The sequence below is a fragment of the Erinaceus europaeus genome, chromosome 6 (assembly GCF_950295315.1).
Source record: "Erinaceus europaeus chromosome 6, mEriEur2.1, whole genome shotgun sequence".
Classification (NCBI taxonomy): Eukaryota; Metazoa; Chordata; class Mammalia; order Eulipotyphla; family Erinaceidae; genus Erinaceus; species Erinaceus europaeus.
The window spans coordinates 4,824,715-4,843,371 of record NC_080167.1 but is presented as its reverse complement, the minus strand read 5'-3'; the positions used below and the strand labels follow the sequence as shown (position 1 = coordinate 4,843,371).

The window sequence follows — 18,657 nt, the reverse complement described above, 5'->3', positions numbered from 1 at the left end:
ACTGTCGGCCCCCCGGAACCGCAGAGCGACTTCCGGGAGGAGCGTTGAGCCGGGACACCCCGGGGCAAAATGGCGATCGGGCAGCGGCCGCTGCCCCGGGTCTGGCGGAAGTCGGGGGGATCGGGCTGAGACGGCGGGAGCTGCGGCCCCGATCCTGAGCGGACAGAGGTCTACGGCCTTCGGGTAGCGAGTGGGGACAGGCTCGTGGGCTCTCGGGCGGCGGGGCTGGGGGCTTCGCGGCGGTGGCTCCGGGCCCGGAGCCCTGCTCCCCGTTGGAGGGCAGGCGCTGGGCACCACCGGCTCTCGCGCTCCGGGCGGCTCTCGGGGGGCCGCTTCCCTCCTTGTCCTCCCGGGGGCGCTCGGCCTTTGGAAATGGGCCGGAGCCGGGTGGGAAAGATGGCTGTTGGGATTGTCGATGGCGAGGGACCAGAGTAGCCCTGTCGGAGTTAAGTCCTGGCCTCGGGGGCGAGTCCTCGCCTCTCTGAACCCCGCTTCCTCCTCCGTCAAGTGAAGGAATTAGCTCCTCGGTCTCGGCACCGTGTCCGGCCCACCACCCCTCCGCAAGAGCAGCTTGTGTTCACGGTCCCGATAAAGAAGTACTTTTTTTTTAAATTATTATTCTTTCTTTATTGGGGGTGGGGACTAATGATTTACGGCCGACAGTAAAAATACAGTCGTTTGTACATGCATAACATTTCCCCACTTTTCCATATAACAATACAACCCTCAGTAGGTCCTCCTCAGCCATCTTGTTCCAGAGTCTTTTACTTTGGTGCAGTACACCAACCGATACAGGAAAACTTGATCGCCATTTGACTCCGTAGTGAGCCCCCTGCTCCCCCTACCAGCCCAGCCTTGCGCGCTGTTTCACCTTTTCTTCGCTGTTGCTGGAAGTCAGAGAAGACCCCGGGTCGTGTCTGTTTTCACTTACCAATAAATAATTGATTTGGGGAGTTAGGTCTGGGTTCCAATTCAGGACCCCAGGGGTTTCCAGTAAGTCTTGTCCCCTCTCTGCAGCTCACAGTCCTCTTGTAGAGGTGGGGTTGAGACCAACTCACCAAGATTAGTAGCGAGTAGTAGTCCTTTCCCCCTTGATCCTGTTGTCTCATCTCAAGAAATGAAACGATTGAGATCTGATAGAGTCGTGAAAAAGACAGGTGACCAAATAGACCAAATATCCTAACAAATGGCGATGACCACTGAACCAGGCTGTGCAGCTTCTCCCACCGGAACATTCAAGAGAACCCTCTCGAGCACAGTCACTGACTGGTTGGTGTTTATGGTACGCCACCCTTGGACTGTCATGCCCTCACTGGCCATGAAGGTGCCCTTGTCCAGAGACACTAATTTTGAGCACATCTCCAAGGAATAGAGAAGGAGAGGAAAGTCCTGTTTCCTAGTTTTAAAATGTTGGCTTCCCCTACCCCCCATACTGATGGTCTAATCTAGACTATGGGAGCTTCTAACTGACGTTTTTTACTGAATTACTAGTCTTACTCTATGAACTTACATAGCAAGGACTTGATATATAGTAATTAATGAACATGCTTCCTTTCTCCTCCTCCTCAGGGGATCTTGGTTATCTTGTTGCATAATTTTTCCAGCAAGACCATTTCTTGATTTCCTAATCACATTGTAAACTTCTTAAGGATAACAGACTTTCTTCTTCTTGCGTTTGCCCTTCTTCCGTAGCCAGTCAACAGCGTCAGGTTGAGCCTGATGTAAAGTTTCGAGACCTCTAATAGACTAACTTGTACGCTCTCTGTTTGATATTCCTTTATATTTTTTTCCCATTTAACCCTAACCAAAACATCACGATGATGAAATCAAGGTACAAAAAAAGAGCATATTTGTTATGGCGTCTGTTCAGCAATAATACTAGGAACTAGGTACTTTTATTCTCAGTTTGCAGGGTCATCAAACAGGCTTAAGGGAGATAAGCAGCTTGGCTAGATGAGGTAAAATCAAGACTAAAAAGAACCAAGGGCTACTTTTTTACACCCAGGGCTTTTTCTGATACAGCCTCTTCTTTCACACTCTCTGACATGTAACCAGTAATACATGCTTGATACATACTTTACTATCGGTTTTATTTGTTTGATGACGTATAAACATTATGCAGGTAGAAGGAAGGAACAAAGAATTGGGAAAGTTGCAATGTGCCATATGGTGTAGACAGAAACCGACATAAGGCATCACACTGGACCTGACAGCCTCAAGGAAAGACCCTGCCAGGCCCCACTGGGAGGAGCATAGGTTTGGGGATAGTCTTACAGGGACCTGTCTAGATAACAGTTCACATGCACCCTCTGTTTCCCCCTGGAAAGAGGCTTCCTCTTGCTCTGTCTTCCTTTCCCCTTTTCTCCACAAACAGAAAAGAGCACACCAGTGTGCTCATGACTTGGGCGCTGCTAACTGACTGCTCTCAGACACTTGAAGCTACTCCCCAGGCTAAACAGTGCCAAGGTTCATAGCCAGCATGTGCCCAGAGAAACCTGTACCCACTGTGGCATGTTAAGCATCCGGCCCTTTTCCCACCCAAAGGTTATAATAAGTTACTGAATCAAGGAAGCCCCTGCTGAAGAGTGATGGGGGATTTGTTTGTTTGTTTTTGTTTTGATATTATAAGAGCAAGAAAGATGCCAGAGCCCAGGATCCCATAACATGCAGTACCCACCAGTGGAGCCATTTCCCCAGCCTCTGCTGAAGTTTTTTTTTAAGGACATCAAAATGCTACATCAGGGAGTCAGGTGGTAGCGCAGCAGGTTAAGAGCATGTGGCACAAAGCACAAGGACCAGCATAAGGATCCCGGTTCGAGCCGCTCCCCACCTGCAGGGGGTCTCTTCACAAGCGGTGAAGCAGGTCTGCAGGTGTCTGCCTTTCTCTCCCCCTCCCTATATTCCCCTCCTCGATTTCTGTCCTATCCAACAACAGCAGCAGCAATGACAATAATAATAATAACGACAACGACGACAACAAAATGAGGAAAAAATGGTCTCCAGGAGCAGTGGATTTATAGTGCAGGAACCAAGCCCCAGCAATAACCCTGGAGGGAAAAAAAAAATGCTACATCAGTTAAGCCTATTGACGGCACTCTGCTGGCCACGTTGACAGTACTTGGTGTCTATCACTGAGACATCTCTCGGCCCTGCCTGAGCACTTAGGGGCTGCCACCACGCTGGGACTCCTGGAGCCACGCTGCCACCTCTCACTGCGCGCTTTCTGGAAACATTAAGGAATCAGAGACAAGCTGTGGAAGCAGCATCTCCACAGTCCGACTACCCCTGAACCACCAGTCTTAACACACTGACGTGCTCTTTCCTGTTTTGGATCTGTGTGAAAATGCATATTTTGAGGCCCAGGTGGTAGCACAGCGGGTTAAGCGGACACGGCGTGAAGCGCAGGAACCGGCCTAAGAATCCCGGTTCGAGTCCCCAGCTCCCCAGTTACAGGGGGATTGATTCACAAGTGGTGAAGCAGGTCTGCAGGTGTCCATCTTTCTCCCCTCTCTGTCTCCCTCTCCTCTCTTGAATTCTCTCTGTCCTATCCAACAACAATAACAACAACAATGGTGAACAAGGGCAACAAAATGGAAATAATAGCCTCCAGGAGCAGTGGATTTGTAGTGCAGGCACCGAATCCCAGCAATAACCCTGGAGGCAAAAAAGAAAATTCACATTTCTTTTTCATTATAAAACTAGGACCAGGTGACTTCATAGCCAGCTGTTGTGCTGTCTAAGGGCAGACCTATTCTCAGGTCACTAAAAATGCCTGACTTGGAGAGTATGCCTGCTTTGCCTTGTGCTTGACTCAGGTTCTAGCCTGGAGGGAGCTTCAGGACTATGGTATCTCCCCTGTTTCTACCTGGGGGAGGGGGGGAAAGTGACTCAGAGAAGTGAAACCCCATTAATGATAAAAATAAGTAAATAAATAAGGCCCAACTATTTTTTTATTATTTATTTTCCCTTTTGTTGCCCTTGTTTTTATTGTTGTTGATGTCATTGTTGGAGAGGACAGAGAGAAATGGAGAGAGGAGGGGGAGAGAAAGACAGACACCTGCAGACCTGCTTCACCGCCTGTGAAGCGACTCACCTGCAGGTGGGGAGCCGGGGGCTCGAATCGGGGTCCTTACGCCGGTCCTTGTGCTTCATGCCACGTGCACTTAACCCACTGTGCTACCTACTGCCCGACTCCCTTTTTTTTTTTTTTAATTTTATTTATTATTGGATAGAAAAATTGAGAGGGGATGGGGAAGATAGAGAGGGAGAGAGACAGGATACCTGCAGCTCTACTTCACCACTCATGAAGCTTTCCCCTTGCAGGTCCCGGGGACCAGAGACTTGGACCTGGGTCTTTGTACACTGCGGTGTGTGTGCTTAACCAGGTGCACCGCCACCTGGTCCTGGCCAAACTATTTTCAAGGACTTTTTTTTAATTGTCTTTATTTATTTATTTCTCTAATAGCCAGAAATTGAGAGGAAGGGGGAGATAGAGTGGGAGAGAGACAGACACCCGCATCCCTACTTCACTCGTGAAGCTTTCCCCTTGCAAGTGGGGACAGGGGGCTTATGGTCACAGTATGTGTAAAGCTTTCCTTCAACAACTTCTGTGCAGCTATTTCCAACTATTCCCTTTAAACCTCCAGCCTGTGGGGAGGTAGGGCCTGGCATCCTAAAGAAGATACAAGTGTCGTCTTAAAGTGACAAGCACTGGGAGTCGGGCTGTAGCACAGCAGGTTAAGCGCAGGTGGCGCAAAGCACAAGGACCGGCATGAGGATCCCGGTTTGAGCCCCCAGCTCCCCACCTGCAGGGGAGTCGCTTCACGAGCGGTGAAGCAGGTCTGCAGGTGTCTATCTTTCTCTCCCCCCTCTCTGTCTTCCCCACCTCTCTCCATTTCTCTCTGTCCTAGCCAACAATTACGACAACAATAATAACTACAACAATAAAACAACAAGGGCAACAAAAGGGAATAAATAAAATTAATTTTTTTTAAAAAAAAAAGTGACAAGCACTTAAAACTCCAGGCACTGCCCTACCTAAACCGTGGCGTTTTTTTCTTTTGCTTCTGCCAGAGAAGGCCAGCTCCTGAGAAGTGGGAAGCTGCCTTCAACTGTGAGCCCAGCCGGCACAAGATCACTAATGATTACCTGACAGCTCTGTGGCCCAGGTAGGTTCTCAGGTGAGTTCACTGCTGAATTTCCGCTTCTGGAGAAGAAGGGAGGGGTGAGTCCAAGACCTCCCACTGCCATTCCACCCTGGTCTCCCTGTCCCCCCTGTGACTTAGTGGGCTGCCTTCATGTGTCCTGAGTGGGCCAGGCCTGGCTGAGCAGATAGGAATCACAGTTGAAAAGGGAACTGAGCCCCAGCGGTGCCTCCTCGGAGCCGGTCAGCCTCGATCCTGTTGCCGTATAGGTGCTGCTCTAAGGGAGCTTGTTTTTCAGAAGTCAGGATTTCTGAACAAGCCATTTGGGTTGGCTTCTGTCAGCAGGACTGATTATATATTTTGCATCAAGAGTTAACCAGCATCTAAAGAAAACCTCTTAGGAGGAGAAGCCTGTGCTCTAAGCGGATGGCCTGTGCCATTCCTATGCGGACAGTCAGTGACTGCTGGTTCAGAGCTAAACTAGAAGGTGTCCCGGAGAACTTGTGTTCTCAGTGTGCCCGTCAGTGGATAGGAGCTGGTCTGCTCACAGTCTTCACTGGTCCTGGCCAGAGTGGCTCTCCGGAGGGCAGCAAAACCAGTCACCTAAAGCCACATATATTCCATTCAGTGGCGTGTCTTACACGCCGGGTTCACATGCCTTTTGCTTTTCTTTTTTCATTTTTAAAAAAAAATTATTTACTCCCTTTTGTTGCCCTTGTTGTTTTATTGTTGTAGTTATTGTTGTCATCGTTGTTGTATAGGATGGAGAGAGGAGGGGAAGACAGAGAGGGGGGAGAGAAAGATAAGACACCTGCAGACCTGCTTCACCGCCTCTGAAGCGACTCCCCTGCAGGTGGGGAGCCGGGGGCTCGAACCGGGATTCTTACGCCGGTCCTTACGCTTTGTGCCACGTGCACTTAACCCGCTGCGCTACCACCCGACTCCCCTTTTGCTTTTTCAGTATTAAAATGGCCCCCTTTGAGGGGGGATAAAGACCTTTTCTGTGCTGGGTACCAACTAGGTCCCAGTTACTATTTGTGGGGTTAATGGATAAGTAAGGAAATGACAGGACTAAATAATTGACTTTGTTTCTGTCAACTTTATTTATTTACTTTTTTATTGGATAGAGATAGAAATCGAGAGAGAAGGGGGAGATAGAGAGGGAGAGAGACAAGACACCTGCACCGCGGCTTCACCACTCGCAAAGCTTTCCCCCAGCGGGTGAGGACCGGGGGCTCAAACCTAGGTCCTTGTTGTGCATTGTAACGTGCACTCAGCCAGGTGCACCACCACCTGGCCCCCTATTTAATTATTTCTAAGACTTGTTTACGTAAGTACTTTGGAAAGAGCCAGGGGGAGAAGAGACCAAAGCTGTGTTCGACTCTGGTGTAATGTGGTCCAGGAATGGAGCCTGTAGACGCCAGTGCTGAGTTTTCTCACTGACCCTCAAGATGCTACTTTTTATTTTAGTATTTTTTTAATCAAGCTTAGTTTAGGTTTTTTTAATATATATATATATATATATTAGTTTATTATAATGAGAGAGAACGAGAAACACCAGAGCACTGCTCAGCTCTGGCTTATGGTGATGCTGGGAGTTGAACCTGGGCCCTTGGAGCCTTGGGTATGAGAGTCTTCTGTATAACTATTATGCTGTCTCCCCAGCCCTATTTTAGCTGTTGTTGTTGTTGTATTTCACTTGGCAAAATATAACTTGACTGCTCAGTGCTGGCTTCCCAAACATATTGATAGGGGCTTGGCCAGAGAAAGTGGAAACAACCAGGCACATTGGCCGGATGGGATGTCTGCTTTCACTTAGGCCGTTGTGGGTGGGGCGTCCAGTAGATGATCACAGAGCCCACCCCCTCGGCCTGGCACTGTGCTCTATCTCAGCTTAAGAAAATGCAATTATTGTGGTCTGGGAGGTGGCGCAGTAGATAAAGCATCGGACTCAAGCATGAGGTCCTGAGTTCAATTCCCAGCAGCACAAGTACCAGAGTGATGTCTGGTTCTTTCTCCTCCTGTCTTTCTCATAAATAAATAAATAAATTCTAGAAAGAAAGAAAGAAAGAAAGAAAGAAAGAAAGAAAGAAAGAAAGAAAGAAAGAAAGAAAATGCAATTATTTACCACAGGTGAAGGAGCTGCTGCTCTTGGAGAGTTGCATGAAGGAGCCGGTCGGAACCTGGGGCACGTGCCATCTGCGCTGTTGGCACTGGTGTGGGATATTGTGAGAGCATGGTGGAGCATGGGGAAACTCCCATCATAAAGACGGAGGTCTGAAAAGATACCCCACCTGTCAGTCTCTCCCTTTCAGCGGTCGAACATGGAGGAGAAAAGCTTTCCTGACTCAGTTTCCCCTTGTCAGTCTCCAAGCATCACAAGAGCCTACACCCCCTAACACTTAACTCAGTCCCTTGTTATAAACCAAATGGTTTGCCTGCTCAAAGTTCACTATAAGTTCACCTGCTTTGATCACACATATTCCACAGGTCAACATTCTGCCTTGACCAAAAGGCTCTCCTTTCTGTTTCCTTAACCCCTCCTCCACTTTGATCATAACTCCTCTGTCTTATCTCTCTGCCTTCAAGGCTCCTCTCTGTCTGCTTCTCCCTTGCTGGGATAATTAACATGTCCTTCTAAATACCTTCAGCTAATTGCCTCTCTTACCCAATTGCCACTAATCATTCTGGAACTCTCCTCTACCCCTATCAATTCTCCTCATTCCTTAGATCCTTCACCATGGGGGTTCTGACCTTCAAAACCCATCATTATTGTCACATGTGAAATATGTCCTTTGTTCCCTTCTGCTATTTAAACCCTGCCTTCTGTACAATGAACAGATCTTTTTTTTTTATAAGATTTTATTTATTTATTCATGAGAAATGATAGGATAGAGAGAAAGAACAAGGCATCACTCTGGTACATATGCTGCCGGGAATTGAACTTAGGACCTCATGCTTGAGAGTCCAAAGCCTTATCCACTGCACCACCTCCCGGACCACGAACAGATCATTTGCAACCAAGTGGTCTCCTGGTCTTTTCCTGTTGTTAGCCACTAGAGTTAGTACAAAAGGCCAGTAACGACTTGCCCCTGCTGCGAGGTCCCCCACGCGAGCACTGGCAACTTGGGAGGGTGCTGGAGGGTCTCAGCGCCTCTCTGCCGCCACCCACACCCCGCCCAGCCTGGGCTCCTGACCCCCGCCCGCTTCGGACGTGTTCTCCAGAGAATGACCTGCCTCAGCGACTCGCCATTTTTCTTGCAGGCTTTGTGCAAGTCTGCAAACATGTTCACCGTTTCTCAGACCTCAAGAGCATGGTTCATCGACAGAGCCCGTCAGGCCCGGGAAGAGAGGCTTGTGCAGAAGGAGCGGGAGCGGGCCGCCGTGGAGATCCAGGCCCACGTCCGCAGTTTCCTCTGCCGGTGCCGCTTACAGAGAGAAATCAGGTCAGAGCCAGGAGCCGTTTCAAGCCTTTCCTCTCTCCTCTCACTCCCCGCTTCTGGTTTGTCTCTAAAGAAGGTGGGGGCTGTTTTTTTCTTGTGCAGTTCTTAAAAAGCCTTCCTGTTTGTTTGCCCTTCCCTTTCCAGGAAAGAGATTGATGAATACTTTAAAGCAGATGAGTTGGGGTCCAGTAAAAGAAGTGCACTTTGTATTTTTAAGATTGCCAGGAAGCTGCTATTCGTGTTCAGAACTAAGGAGGACAGTGAGGTAAGGTAGTAACGGCCCACACCCACCAGCTGGTTGCTGCCAGGCCTTTCCTAAGTGTGTGTGAGGTGGGCTCTGTCAGCCCCTCCTCCTGCCCCTCGTGTTCCTGGGGCCCCGTTTTGTGGGAGTTGTGCCTACCTCCTCTGGGGATCATCACCATTGTTTTCACTCCAACTATTAGAAATGCTGGCAGGACCCCAGTGCACTCAGGAGCCGGGCAGACTGGGTCAGTGAGGGCAGGGAGCCGTTACCAGGAGGAGACATGACACAAGCATGACGAATAGCGGGGCCAACCAGGGCGTGTCCCTCCTGGGGACAACTGCCACTCAGCTCCGCCTGGGGTTTGATGTTTCTTTTAAATCCTGGAAACCAAACACAGCACTCTAGTTAGACCTTAAGGTTAGCACCATCAGCCTAGAGAATACGACCCCAGCGAGCCGGGTGCACGTAGCAGGAAAAGCAAGGACCTGCACAAGGATCCCGGTTCCCACCTGCAGGAGGCTCGCCTCGCAACCCGTAAAGTAGGGCTGCAGACACCTGTCATTCTCTCTCCCTCCCCATCTCCCCTCCTCCCTTCTCAGCTTCTCTCTCTGTCTTATCCAGTAAAATGGGGAGCAGTGGATTTGTAGTGCTGGCACCAAGCCCCAGCAATATGCCTGGAGACAAAAGAGAAGTGGTCCGGGAGGTGGCGCAGCGGATAAAGCACTGGAATCTCAAGCATGAGGTCCTGAGTTCAATCCCCAGCAGCACATGGACCACAGTGATGTGTGGCTCTTTCTCCTCCTATGTTTCTCATTAATAACTAAATAAAATCTAAAAAAAAAAAAAAAAGAAGTTATTTAAAAAAAAAAAGGAGAAGAGAAGATAGGATTCCAGGGAAGCAGGTGTAACAGCACTGGCAAGCTCCTGAAGGGCGCTGGCGCGTCGTGTCCAGGGCATTCGTCACTGCTCAGCTCTGGTGTCAGACTCGCTGGCAGGTGCAGGGCCTCTGGAAGGAAAGACAGCTTGGGATAGCCAAAAAGGCTGGCACGATAGGTAGCCGGTGGGGGTGGACACAGCGTCCACGGCGCTTACAGTGGGCGGAGGGCCGAGCACAACAGGAGGCAGCTGCTCGTCTGCAGGTCTGCAGGGCCTCGTGCCTGTTTGCCAACGGGATCATGCTCTTCCAAAGAAACCTGAAAACTAGTTTTATGTGAAGTTAGGTCAGTTTCTTTTATTTTGTTCTTTGATGTTACATGGCTTTTGTGTGGTTCTCTATGACAGCTTCAGTACTAAAGGGTTGTAGGTTTTAAATATATACACATACACACACACACACACACACACACATATGTCTTATTTATTTATTGGATAGAGACAGAAGTGGAGAGAGGAGAGGAGGAGAGAGACACCCGCAGCCCTGCTTCACCACTCGTGAAGCTTTCCCCCTGCAGGTGGGGACTGGGGGCTTGAACCTGGGTCCTTGCACCCTTTAGCACATATTCTCAACCAGAGGCACTACCGCCTGGGGTCCCCACCTCCTTTTTTTTTAATTGCATGCAAGAGCCAGAAAGAGAGAGCGTACACGCAGAGAATCACTGGCATACGCGGTGCCAGGGATCAAACCCACAAGGTTGTATCTGCATTTCCTGTCCTCCCCAGGCCACAGGTGATACACTCTTTTTGTGGATTTGTCCTTAGTTAACAATATCATGATGTTTTGTTTGATTGTTCATTTTATGAAGATCGCCTTTACTCTAGCTTCTCAATGCCCAGTGCACAGTAGCGATATCTTGACATTTTGAGTTACAGTCTCACTCATATTTACGTGTGTACACCTTTCACCACACCTACTACCAAAGTCCTAAACAATTTCTACAGCCCACATGTAGGGCTGCCCCGCCTGTGGGCCACGTGCTCTAGCCTGCTTCCATCCCTGGTCTCTGTACTTGTTAAGGAGCTTGAAACACGGTGACATGTGTGAGTCATCTGGCCCTGTGCCGCACATGCCACGTCCTTGCCCACCTGGCACGGGCTCCACCCCACTCCTGTGCACGGGTGGGCATTTATGAACCCCGTTCTGACTCTTTGCAGAGATTTGAGAAGTTGTGTCGCTGCATCCTGAGCAGCATGGATGCCGAGAGTGAAGCCAAGGTAAGAGCGACAGGACCCGGCACCTGTCTCCCGCACTCCCCACAGCCGGCGCTGGCGCTGAGAGGCCCTGCTGAGTGCTCCGGCTTTGTTCACTCACTCACACAGACAGGTAGTGGATGGAAGCCAGTCGCCAACCACAGCTGATCTTAATCTCTTCATCACCCAAGAAACCATGTTTCCCTCTCACTGCTCACTCAGCGGGTCTGTTCCCTCACTCGGCTCTCGCTGATCTTTGTCTCTCAGTGCGGGTTTAGGGAGGTCCCGCTTGCTGCCTTTCCACGCACTTCACTGCCTGCTGAGCGCTGCCCCCAACATATTGTGACCCCGAGCCCCGCGCTGCTCCCTCTTTCCTGCTCGCAGGTGTGGTATGTGTCGCTGGCTCTCTCCAAGGAGCTCACCCTCCTTTGGATCAAACAGATCAAGGACATTCTGTGGCACTGCTGTGAGTTTCTCAAGCAGCTGAAGGTAAACAAATCTGTATGTGTAAGTGTGAGTGTATAACTGCATCTTTCCCGTGCGGGGCCTTTAGTACATATACATTCAGAGTCCTCGTGGCTCGAGGTCTGTCAGACTCTAGTAGCTAATTGTTGGGTCAGAGAGAGAGCCCACCAGGTAGGACACGTGTGTGTTGCAACCCACATGTGGGCCTGGCACCGCCAGAAAGGAACTGTGCATAGGTCAGGCCCCTGCTTGGCAATAATAATAATAATTCGGAAAAAAAAATCTTGAGGCCTCGGTCTAGGAGAGAGCAAAGCATCTGTTCCTACAGCACAAAGCCTCCTGTCTGGTACAGTATTCTGGACGTTGGCCCGTGTTCGCCACAAGCTGGTTCCATGGCATCTGCTGCCGTCCTGTTCTCTCCCTGTAACAGAGTCTGTGTCGTCTGCACTGTGTAGTCAGTCAGGCCTCTGTGTACAAGTCCAGACACTCAGCACGACAGCAGTCAGTGAACCCTACGAGCTAAGCGAGAGAGAATATTGTGTTATGGGAAATATCCTCTAACCTGGCGGTGAGAGAGGGCGGAGCCAGCTCCTGGGCTCAAGGTGAGCTGTGCTCTGGACAGAAATAAAATTCATGACCCACTTACATGGGGTCGGTGCCCAGACATGCGAAGTGGTTGCTCTACACTGGAGGGCTTGTGTCTTAACTCCAGCGTTGCTGTTTGCAGCCTGAAATCCTGCAGGACTCCAAACTCATCACACTGTACCTCACCATGCTGGTCACCTTCACGGATACTCCAACCTGGAAAGTTCTCCGGGGGAAAGGTAGGGGAGACGTGCCTCCGAAGCTGTCCTAGTAGCATGTCTGCAGGGAGCATGGGGACCTTCTCTGCTTTTGCAGAAACATCTTCGCCACCAGGAGCCTTGGGCAAGGCTAGGGAAGTGGTCACGTTGCATGTGTGGAGAGAGAGGATGTTCATCACTGTTCTTGGGATTAAGTGCAAAGGCACAGTCTCTGATCTCTTTCCATAACTCACACAGTGTCTCAAGTCTCTAAGCACTAGGACTCCCTAAAGCCTTGTTTCAGTTGGGGAATCAATCGGGCTGGGGAGACAGCCTATTGGTTATGCAAAGCCACTTTCATGCCTGAGGCTCCAAAATCCCAGGTTCGATCCCCTGTACTATTCCCCAAGCCAAAGCTGAGCAGTGCTCTGGAAGGGGGAGAGGGGGAGTCATTCAGCAGACGATTCTGTTTGGCCCATAAAAATCCGTGTCTTTTCCTTTCTTTCTTTCTTTCTTTCTTTCTTTCTTTCTTTCTTTCTTTCTTTATTGAGGGATTGTTTTACAGTCGACAGTAAATACAGGAGTTTGTATATGTATAACATTTTTTTCCACACAACAATACAACTCCCACTGGGTCCTCTGCCATCCTGTTCCAGGACCTGAACTCCAATACACCAGCCTCAGTTGAAGTTCTTCATTGTGTTTTCTCTTCTGATCTTGTTTTTCAACTTCTGCCTGTGGGTGAGATCATCCCATAGTCATCCTTCTGTTTCTGACTTATCTCACTTCACATGATTTCTTCAAGGATGGGCTGAAAATGGTGAAATCACCATGTTTACTCTGAAAATGTCCAATAGTTCTAGTTTATCTACCTCTTCATTTAGCTCCCTCATTTCTTTATTGATTTTCTTTTTTTTTTTTTTTTTTATTTATTTTCCTTTTTGTTGCCCTTGTTGTTTAACATTGTTGTGGTTATTAATGTCGTTGTTGTTGGATAGGACAGAAAGAAATGGAGACAGGAGGGGAAGACAGAGAGGAGGAGAGAAAGACACCTGCAGACCTGCTTCACCGCTTGTGAAGCGACTCCCCTGCAGGTGGGGAGCCGGGGGCTCGAACTGGGATCCTTACGCAGGTCCTGGCGATTTGCGCCACGTGCGCTTAACCCACTGCGCCACCACCCGACTCCCTCTTTATTGATTTTCTACCTGGATGATCTGTCAAGTTGAGAGAGTGGGGTGTTAAAGTCCCCGCTATTACTGTGTTGCTGTTAATCTGTTATTACAGCTCTCTCGGTAGATGTTTGATGTATTTAAATGGCCTCTCAGTGGGCACATAGATGTTGGTAATTATTAAGTCTTCTTGATTGATTGATCCTCTGAGCACTAAGTGATGTCCATCTCTAGCTTTTAAATTTTTATTTATTTTTAATTTTTATATTTATTTATTTCCCCTTTTGTTGCCCTTGTTTTTTATTGTTGTTGTAGTTATTGTTGTTGTTAGATAGGACAGAGAGAAATGGAGAGAATGGGAAGACAGGGGAGAGAAAGAGAGACCACTGCAGACCACTTCACCGGCTGTGAAGCAACCCTCCTGCAAGTGGGAAGCCAGGGGCTTGAACTGGGATCCTTAAGCTGGTCCTTGCACTTTGCGCCATCTGCGCTTAACCCACTGCGCTACAGCCCAACTACCTAAATTTTATTTAATTTAAGGTCTGTCATGTCAGATATGAGCATAGCTGTTCCTGCCCTTTTTTTGTTTGTGTGGTCCATTGGCTTGTATGGTAGTTTTCCATCCTTTCACTTTGAGTCTGTGTTTTAAATCCATGTGTTATTTATTTATTTTAATTAATTTATTTATTTCCTTTTTGTTGCCCTTGTTATTTTTATTGTTGTTGTAGTTACTATTGTTGTTGTTATTGATGTCGTCGTTGTTGGATAGCACAGAGAAAAATGGAGAGAGAAGGAGAAGACAGAGAGGGGAAGAGAAAGACAGACACCTGCAGACCTGCTTCACCGCCTGTGAAGCGACTCCCCTGCAGGTGGGAAGCCGGGGGCTCGAACCGGGATCCTCATGCCGGTCCTTGCACTTTGCACCACGTGCGCTTAACCCTCCTTGCCACCGCCCAACTCCCAAAATCCGTGTCTTAATATGACCTCCTGCTCTGAATATTGTACTTGGCCTCATGTGACTCACACTTTCATGTCTTCATCCATTCAAGAAACTGTGTGTCAGCTTCTCCTTGATTCTCCTTGATTCTGAGGGACTTTCGGTGCTGGGCCGCGGCTGCTGTGTGCCCACCCTACTGCAGAGTCTAGCGTCTGCAGTGAGGCAGACAGTAAAGAACAGTCATGACAGTAGTTCGTTAGTGCTGGGGAGGAAAGAGCTCGAGAAGAATGAGCCTCCCTAGCTTTGCGGCTCGCTTCTCTGGAAGAAGTCTTGTCAGTTTAGCTTGGAGGCCAGTGCTGTGAAGGCAGAGAAAACTGGGGGCCAGGTGGTGGTGGACCTCGTTGAGCGCACACATTACAAAGTGCAAGGACCTGGGTTCAAGTCCCCAGTCTCCACCTGCAGGGGGGAAGCTTCACAAGGGGTAAAGCAAGGCTGTAGGTGTCTCTGCCTCTCTCCCTTTCTATCACCCCCTTCCCTCTCAATTTCTGTCTATCCAATAAACAAAGATTAAAAAAAGAAGAAGAAGAGAAAACTGTACATGCAGAGGCTTAAACGAGGAAGGAGGGTTGATTTCAGGGCAAGGAGGGGGGAGGGTGTGGGATTTGTGGCTGGGAGGATGATAGGACCCATCTCCCAGAAGTGAAACTCCAGCCCAGCCTTGCGAGAGCTCTGGGTTCCAGGACTGGCCCAGGGCTGCACCATGACCTGGAACCTGCTGTCAGGCTCATCATGATTGGGAGGGAGGCCAGAGCATCCCGGGTCTAGCACCTGGGTTCAGAGCTTTTCTCCCAACAGAAATTCACATCATGGCCAGAGATCTTTTTTTTTTTTTTTTTTTATTTATTTTCCATTTTGTAGCCCTTGTTGTTTTTTATTGTTGTTGATGATGATGTTGTTGTTGGATAGGACAGAGAGAAATGGAGAGAGGAGGGGAAGTCAGAGAGGAGGAGAGAAAGACACCTGCAGACCAGCTTCACCACCTGTGAAGCGACTCCCCTGCAGGTGGGGAGCCGGGGGCTCGAACTGGGATCCTCACGCCGGTCCTTGTGCTTTGTGCCACGTGCACTTAACCCAGTGCTCTACTGCCCGACTCCCCAGAGCTCTTTTTTTTCTCTCAGACATGTTTTTGTTTGTTTCTCCTTTGTGTAGGTGAGAGTCTCCGACCTGCCATGAGCCACATCTGTGCAAATATAATGGGGCATCTCAACCAGCGAGGCTTCTACTCCGTGCTCCAGGTCTGTCAGCTGCTCCCTCACACGGGGCCTCACTCTAGCACCTGAACTTGCCTTTCTCCAGCTGCTTTCAGCTGGCCTGGTGCCCTCCTCACAGAAACTCTTTTCCGCAGGAGTTTTTTGCATGTTGTCCCCTCTCCCCCAGCCCTAGCCCTGTCATATCACCGGTCACCTGTGGTTTTTGTAAAGGGAGGACAGCGGCCCCGAGACAGCTTTAATTCCTTACATTTTTGGCTAGAGGGCTAATATTGTCACTTGGAATTTAATCTCATCAAGGACGCAGAGAGTGTGTGCTGTCCACAATGATCTTCCCAACTCTGTCCAGACTGCTGCTGTCCACGCAGCGCCTTGGTTGTGCCAGGCCGTGCAGAATCGCCAGAAACCTCATTGCTGTCCTAGAGCACTTAGTGTGACCGGGAGGTGACTCCTTGCTAGAGCACAGGACATGCCTGAGCGGGGTTCCTGCTAGAGCCCCACGCTCACACCCCAGCGTGACGCTCTGCTTCTCCCTCGATCCTGTCCACACTTAAGTAGAGAAACCACTCAGCACAGACACTTAAAAGTGTTAGAGGGGGTGGCGGGGTGTGAGGGGGTGGGCGGTAGCACAGGGGGATATGCGCACGTGATACAAAGCCTAAGCATCTTGATTCGAGCCCCCGGCTCCCCACCTGCAGGGGAGTCACTTCACAGGCGGTGAAGCAGTTCTGTCTGTCTTTCTCTCCCTCTCTCTGTCTTGCCTCCTCTCTCCATTTCTCTCTGTCCTATCCAACAATGACAGCATCAGTGGCAACAATAACAATAATGACAACAACAAGAGCAGCAAAATGGGGGGGGGGGGGTATGGCCTCCAGGAGCAGTGGATTTGTAATGCAGGCACCAAGCCCCAGCAATAACCCTTGAAGGCAAAAATAATAAATAACAATAATAATGAAAAGTGCTTGGGGATGCTGACCTTGGGAAGAGCCACTGTCATAGCCCTTCCTCCTGCCTTTGTGAGAGGGGCCCTCTCCTGACCCAGTCTCCCCACTCTCACAACAACCCTGAGAGGGGGGTGGTGGCCGTAGGCAGTCTTGTCCATAGTTCACTGCAGAGAGGACGCTGGTACAGGACACCATGACTCTGAGCTGTGTGAGAAGCAAGGGGTGTCTTGAACTTTTCGGTCCAGTAGCCTTTTTTTTTTTCAGTTGTCAGTTTTTTTCAGTGTTGATTGCTCCATAATTCTAAGCATGACACATAGGGGAGGTAGCATATTGAACCTCCACACCTGTCACTTTCTTCCCTTTAGTTTTTTTCTAATAAATATTCTAATATAGTTTTTTTAGTATGAAACCCTCATTTTATTTTTTTTTTCTTAAGATTTACGTATCTGTGTCACAAGAGAGAGAGAGAGGCCCAGAGCATCAGTCTAGAATGAACGTGCTCTGCTGTGGAAGCCCTCCCTAGCTGCTTCTCTGTGAATGTAAAAATAAAAGGGAGTCGGGTGGTAGTGCAGCAGGATAAATGCACGTGGGACCGGCGTAAGGATCCCGGTTCGAGCCCCCAGCTCCCCACCTGCAGGGGAGTCGCTTCACAGGCGGTGAAGCAGGTCTGCAGGTGTCTCTCTTTCTCTCCCCCTCTGTCTTCCCCTCCTCTCTCCATTTCTCTCTGTCCTATCCTACAGTGATGACCACAATAACTACAACAATAAAACATCAAGGGCAACAAAAGGGAATAAATAAATAAATATTTTTGAAAAAAAGAAAAAAGAAGTGAATGTAAAAATAAATCTGAAATCGGCACCCTTCCTGACCAACTGAACCATTCTCTGCAGATACTGTTGACCCGCGGCCTGGCGAGACCCCGGCCTTGTCTGTCCAAAAGCACTTTAACGGCAGCCTTTTCCCTGGCATTGCGGTGAGTGGAAGCCACGGCGGCAGCGGCAGCAGGCTCCCAGGGCTTCCCCTGTAGCTTGTCCTTGCTCTTGTGTGGGTCTTGAGTCTGTCCTGTTTGTCAGAACTGGCGCGCGCATTCTCAGTGAGAGCAGCATGTCTGCGATTGCTTTTTCCTCATCTCCGCCGTGTCCCTGTGTATTTGAGGGAAGCCCTCCGAAGGGACTTGCTTTCATGCTGCCATGGGCCGGGCTACAGCCATTCCTCTCTTGATAAAAATCCAGGGATGGGCCCCGTGTGGACAGGTGGAAGGAGGCAGGAGAAGGCGTTGTGATCACAAGCTTTAAAGGAGGGCACAGAGGGCCAGAGAGGACACTGTGCTTGCTCTCATTTCAGTGGCTTAGACCTGACTAAAGCACGCAGCTAAATATTTACTCACTTACAATCCGCCTGCAGTCCTAAGACCCACCAAGTGTCAAACTGTGCCAGATAACACATTCCTGAACTGTCGGGAAGAACTCAGGAGGATAGTGACTTGAGAGAGAAGGCGTGCCTGAGACAGCGAGCTTGGGAAACGCCACCTGCTCTGCTCTGCTCTGCTCTGCTCTCCAGCTGAGAGAAGTCAAATTCCCCTCTGACTTGTTCTGTTTATTTTTTTCTTTCCTATATGACCACTGAGTGGTTTTGTAAATAACGACTTTGCTGCAGCACTACCCATGTATCGTTCACTGACCGGTAGCACGCTCACAAAGTCGTGCAACCCCGAGTGGTTCCGGGGAGGCTCTGGGACAAGGGGCAGTGGCGGGGCTGTGGTGTGCTTCCGAGTTCACCTGCGGACCGGTCTGACTCAGGTGATCTCTTGGCCCAGCCCTGTGGTGGCCGCTCAGTTTTCAGACAATCTGCTCAGGCCGTTCCTCATCCACATCATGTCCGTGCCTGCGCTCGTGACTCACCTCAGCACAGTGACCCCCGAGGTAAGTCACTCGGCTCCAGAGTCCAAAGCCCAGCTCTCTCTTTATCTGTCTTCTTAGACACGAGCAAGTAAGGCCATTCCTGGTCCATTCCCACCTCTCCTGCTGCTTTCTCGTCTAGATCAATAGCCGCTGTAGACACAGTCCCTGTTAATGCCCAGAGCGGCGGGTCCTCATCGCCGCCCGTTTCGCCCTGGTGACCCCAAGCACCTTGG

General features: G+C 49.6%; 1 protein-coding gene across 4 annotated transcripts in view; it reads left to right on the top strand.

Annotated features, from left to right (window-relative positions):
* Positions 1–58: 58 nt before the first annotated feature.
* UBE3B (ubiquitin protein ligase E3B) overlaps positions 59–18,657 on the top strand; it is a 42,632-nt gene continuing 24,033 nt past the window's right edge. Inside the window, exons 1-10 of one of the 4 annotated variants that reach the window (XM_016189182.2) lie at positions 59–183; positions 5,074–5,168; positions 8,409–8,590; positions 8,732–8,852; positions 10,923–10,982; positions 11,343–11,447; positions 12,151–12,247; positions 15,521–15,606; positions 17,414–17,496; positions 18,340–18,445. In XM_016189182.2, the coding sequence (XP_016044668.1) occupies positions 8,430–8,590; positions 8,732–8,852; positions 10,923–10,982; positions 11,343–11,447; positions 12,151–12,247; positions 15,521–15,606; positions 17,414–17,496; positions 18,340–18,445 (819 nt within the window). In that variant the 5' untranslated portion in view covers positions 59–183; positions 5,074–5,168; positions 8,409–8,429. Of the gene's footprint in view, positions 184–576; positions 597–5,073; positions 5,181–8,408; positions 8,591–8,731; positions 8,853–10,922; positions 10,983–11,342; positions 11,448–12,150; positions 12,248–15,520; positions 15,607–17,413; positions 17,497–18,339; positions 18,446–18,657 lie in introns of those variants that run through there. The other 3 variants (XM_007525248.3, XM_060192560.1, XM_060192561.1) reach the window with 3 other exon arrangements.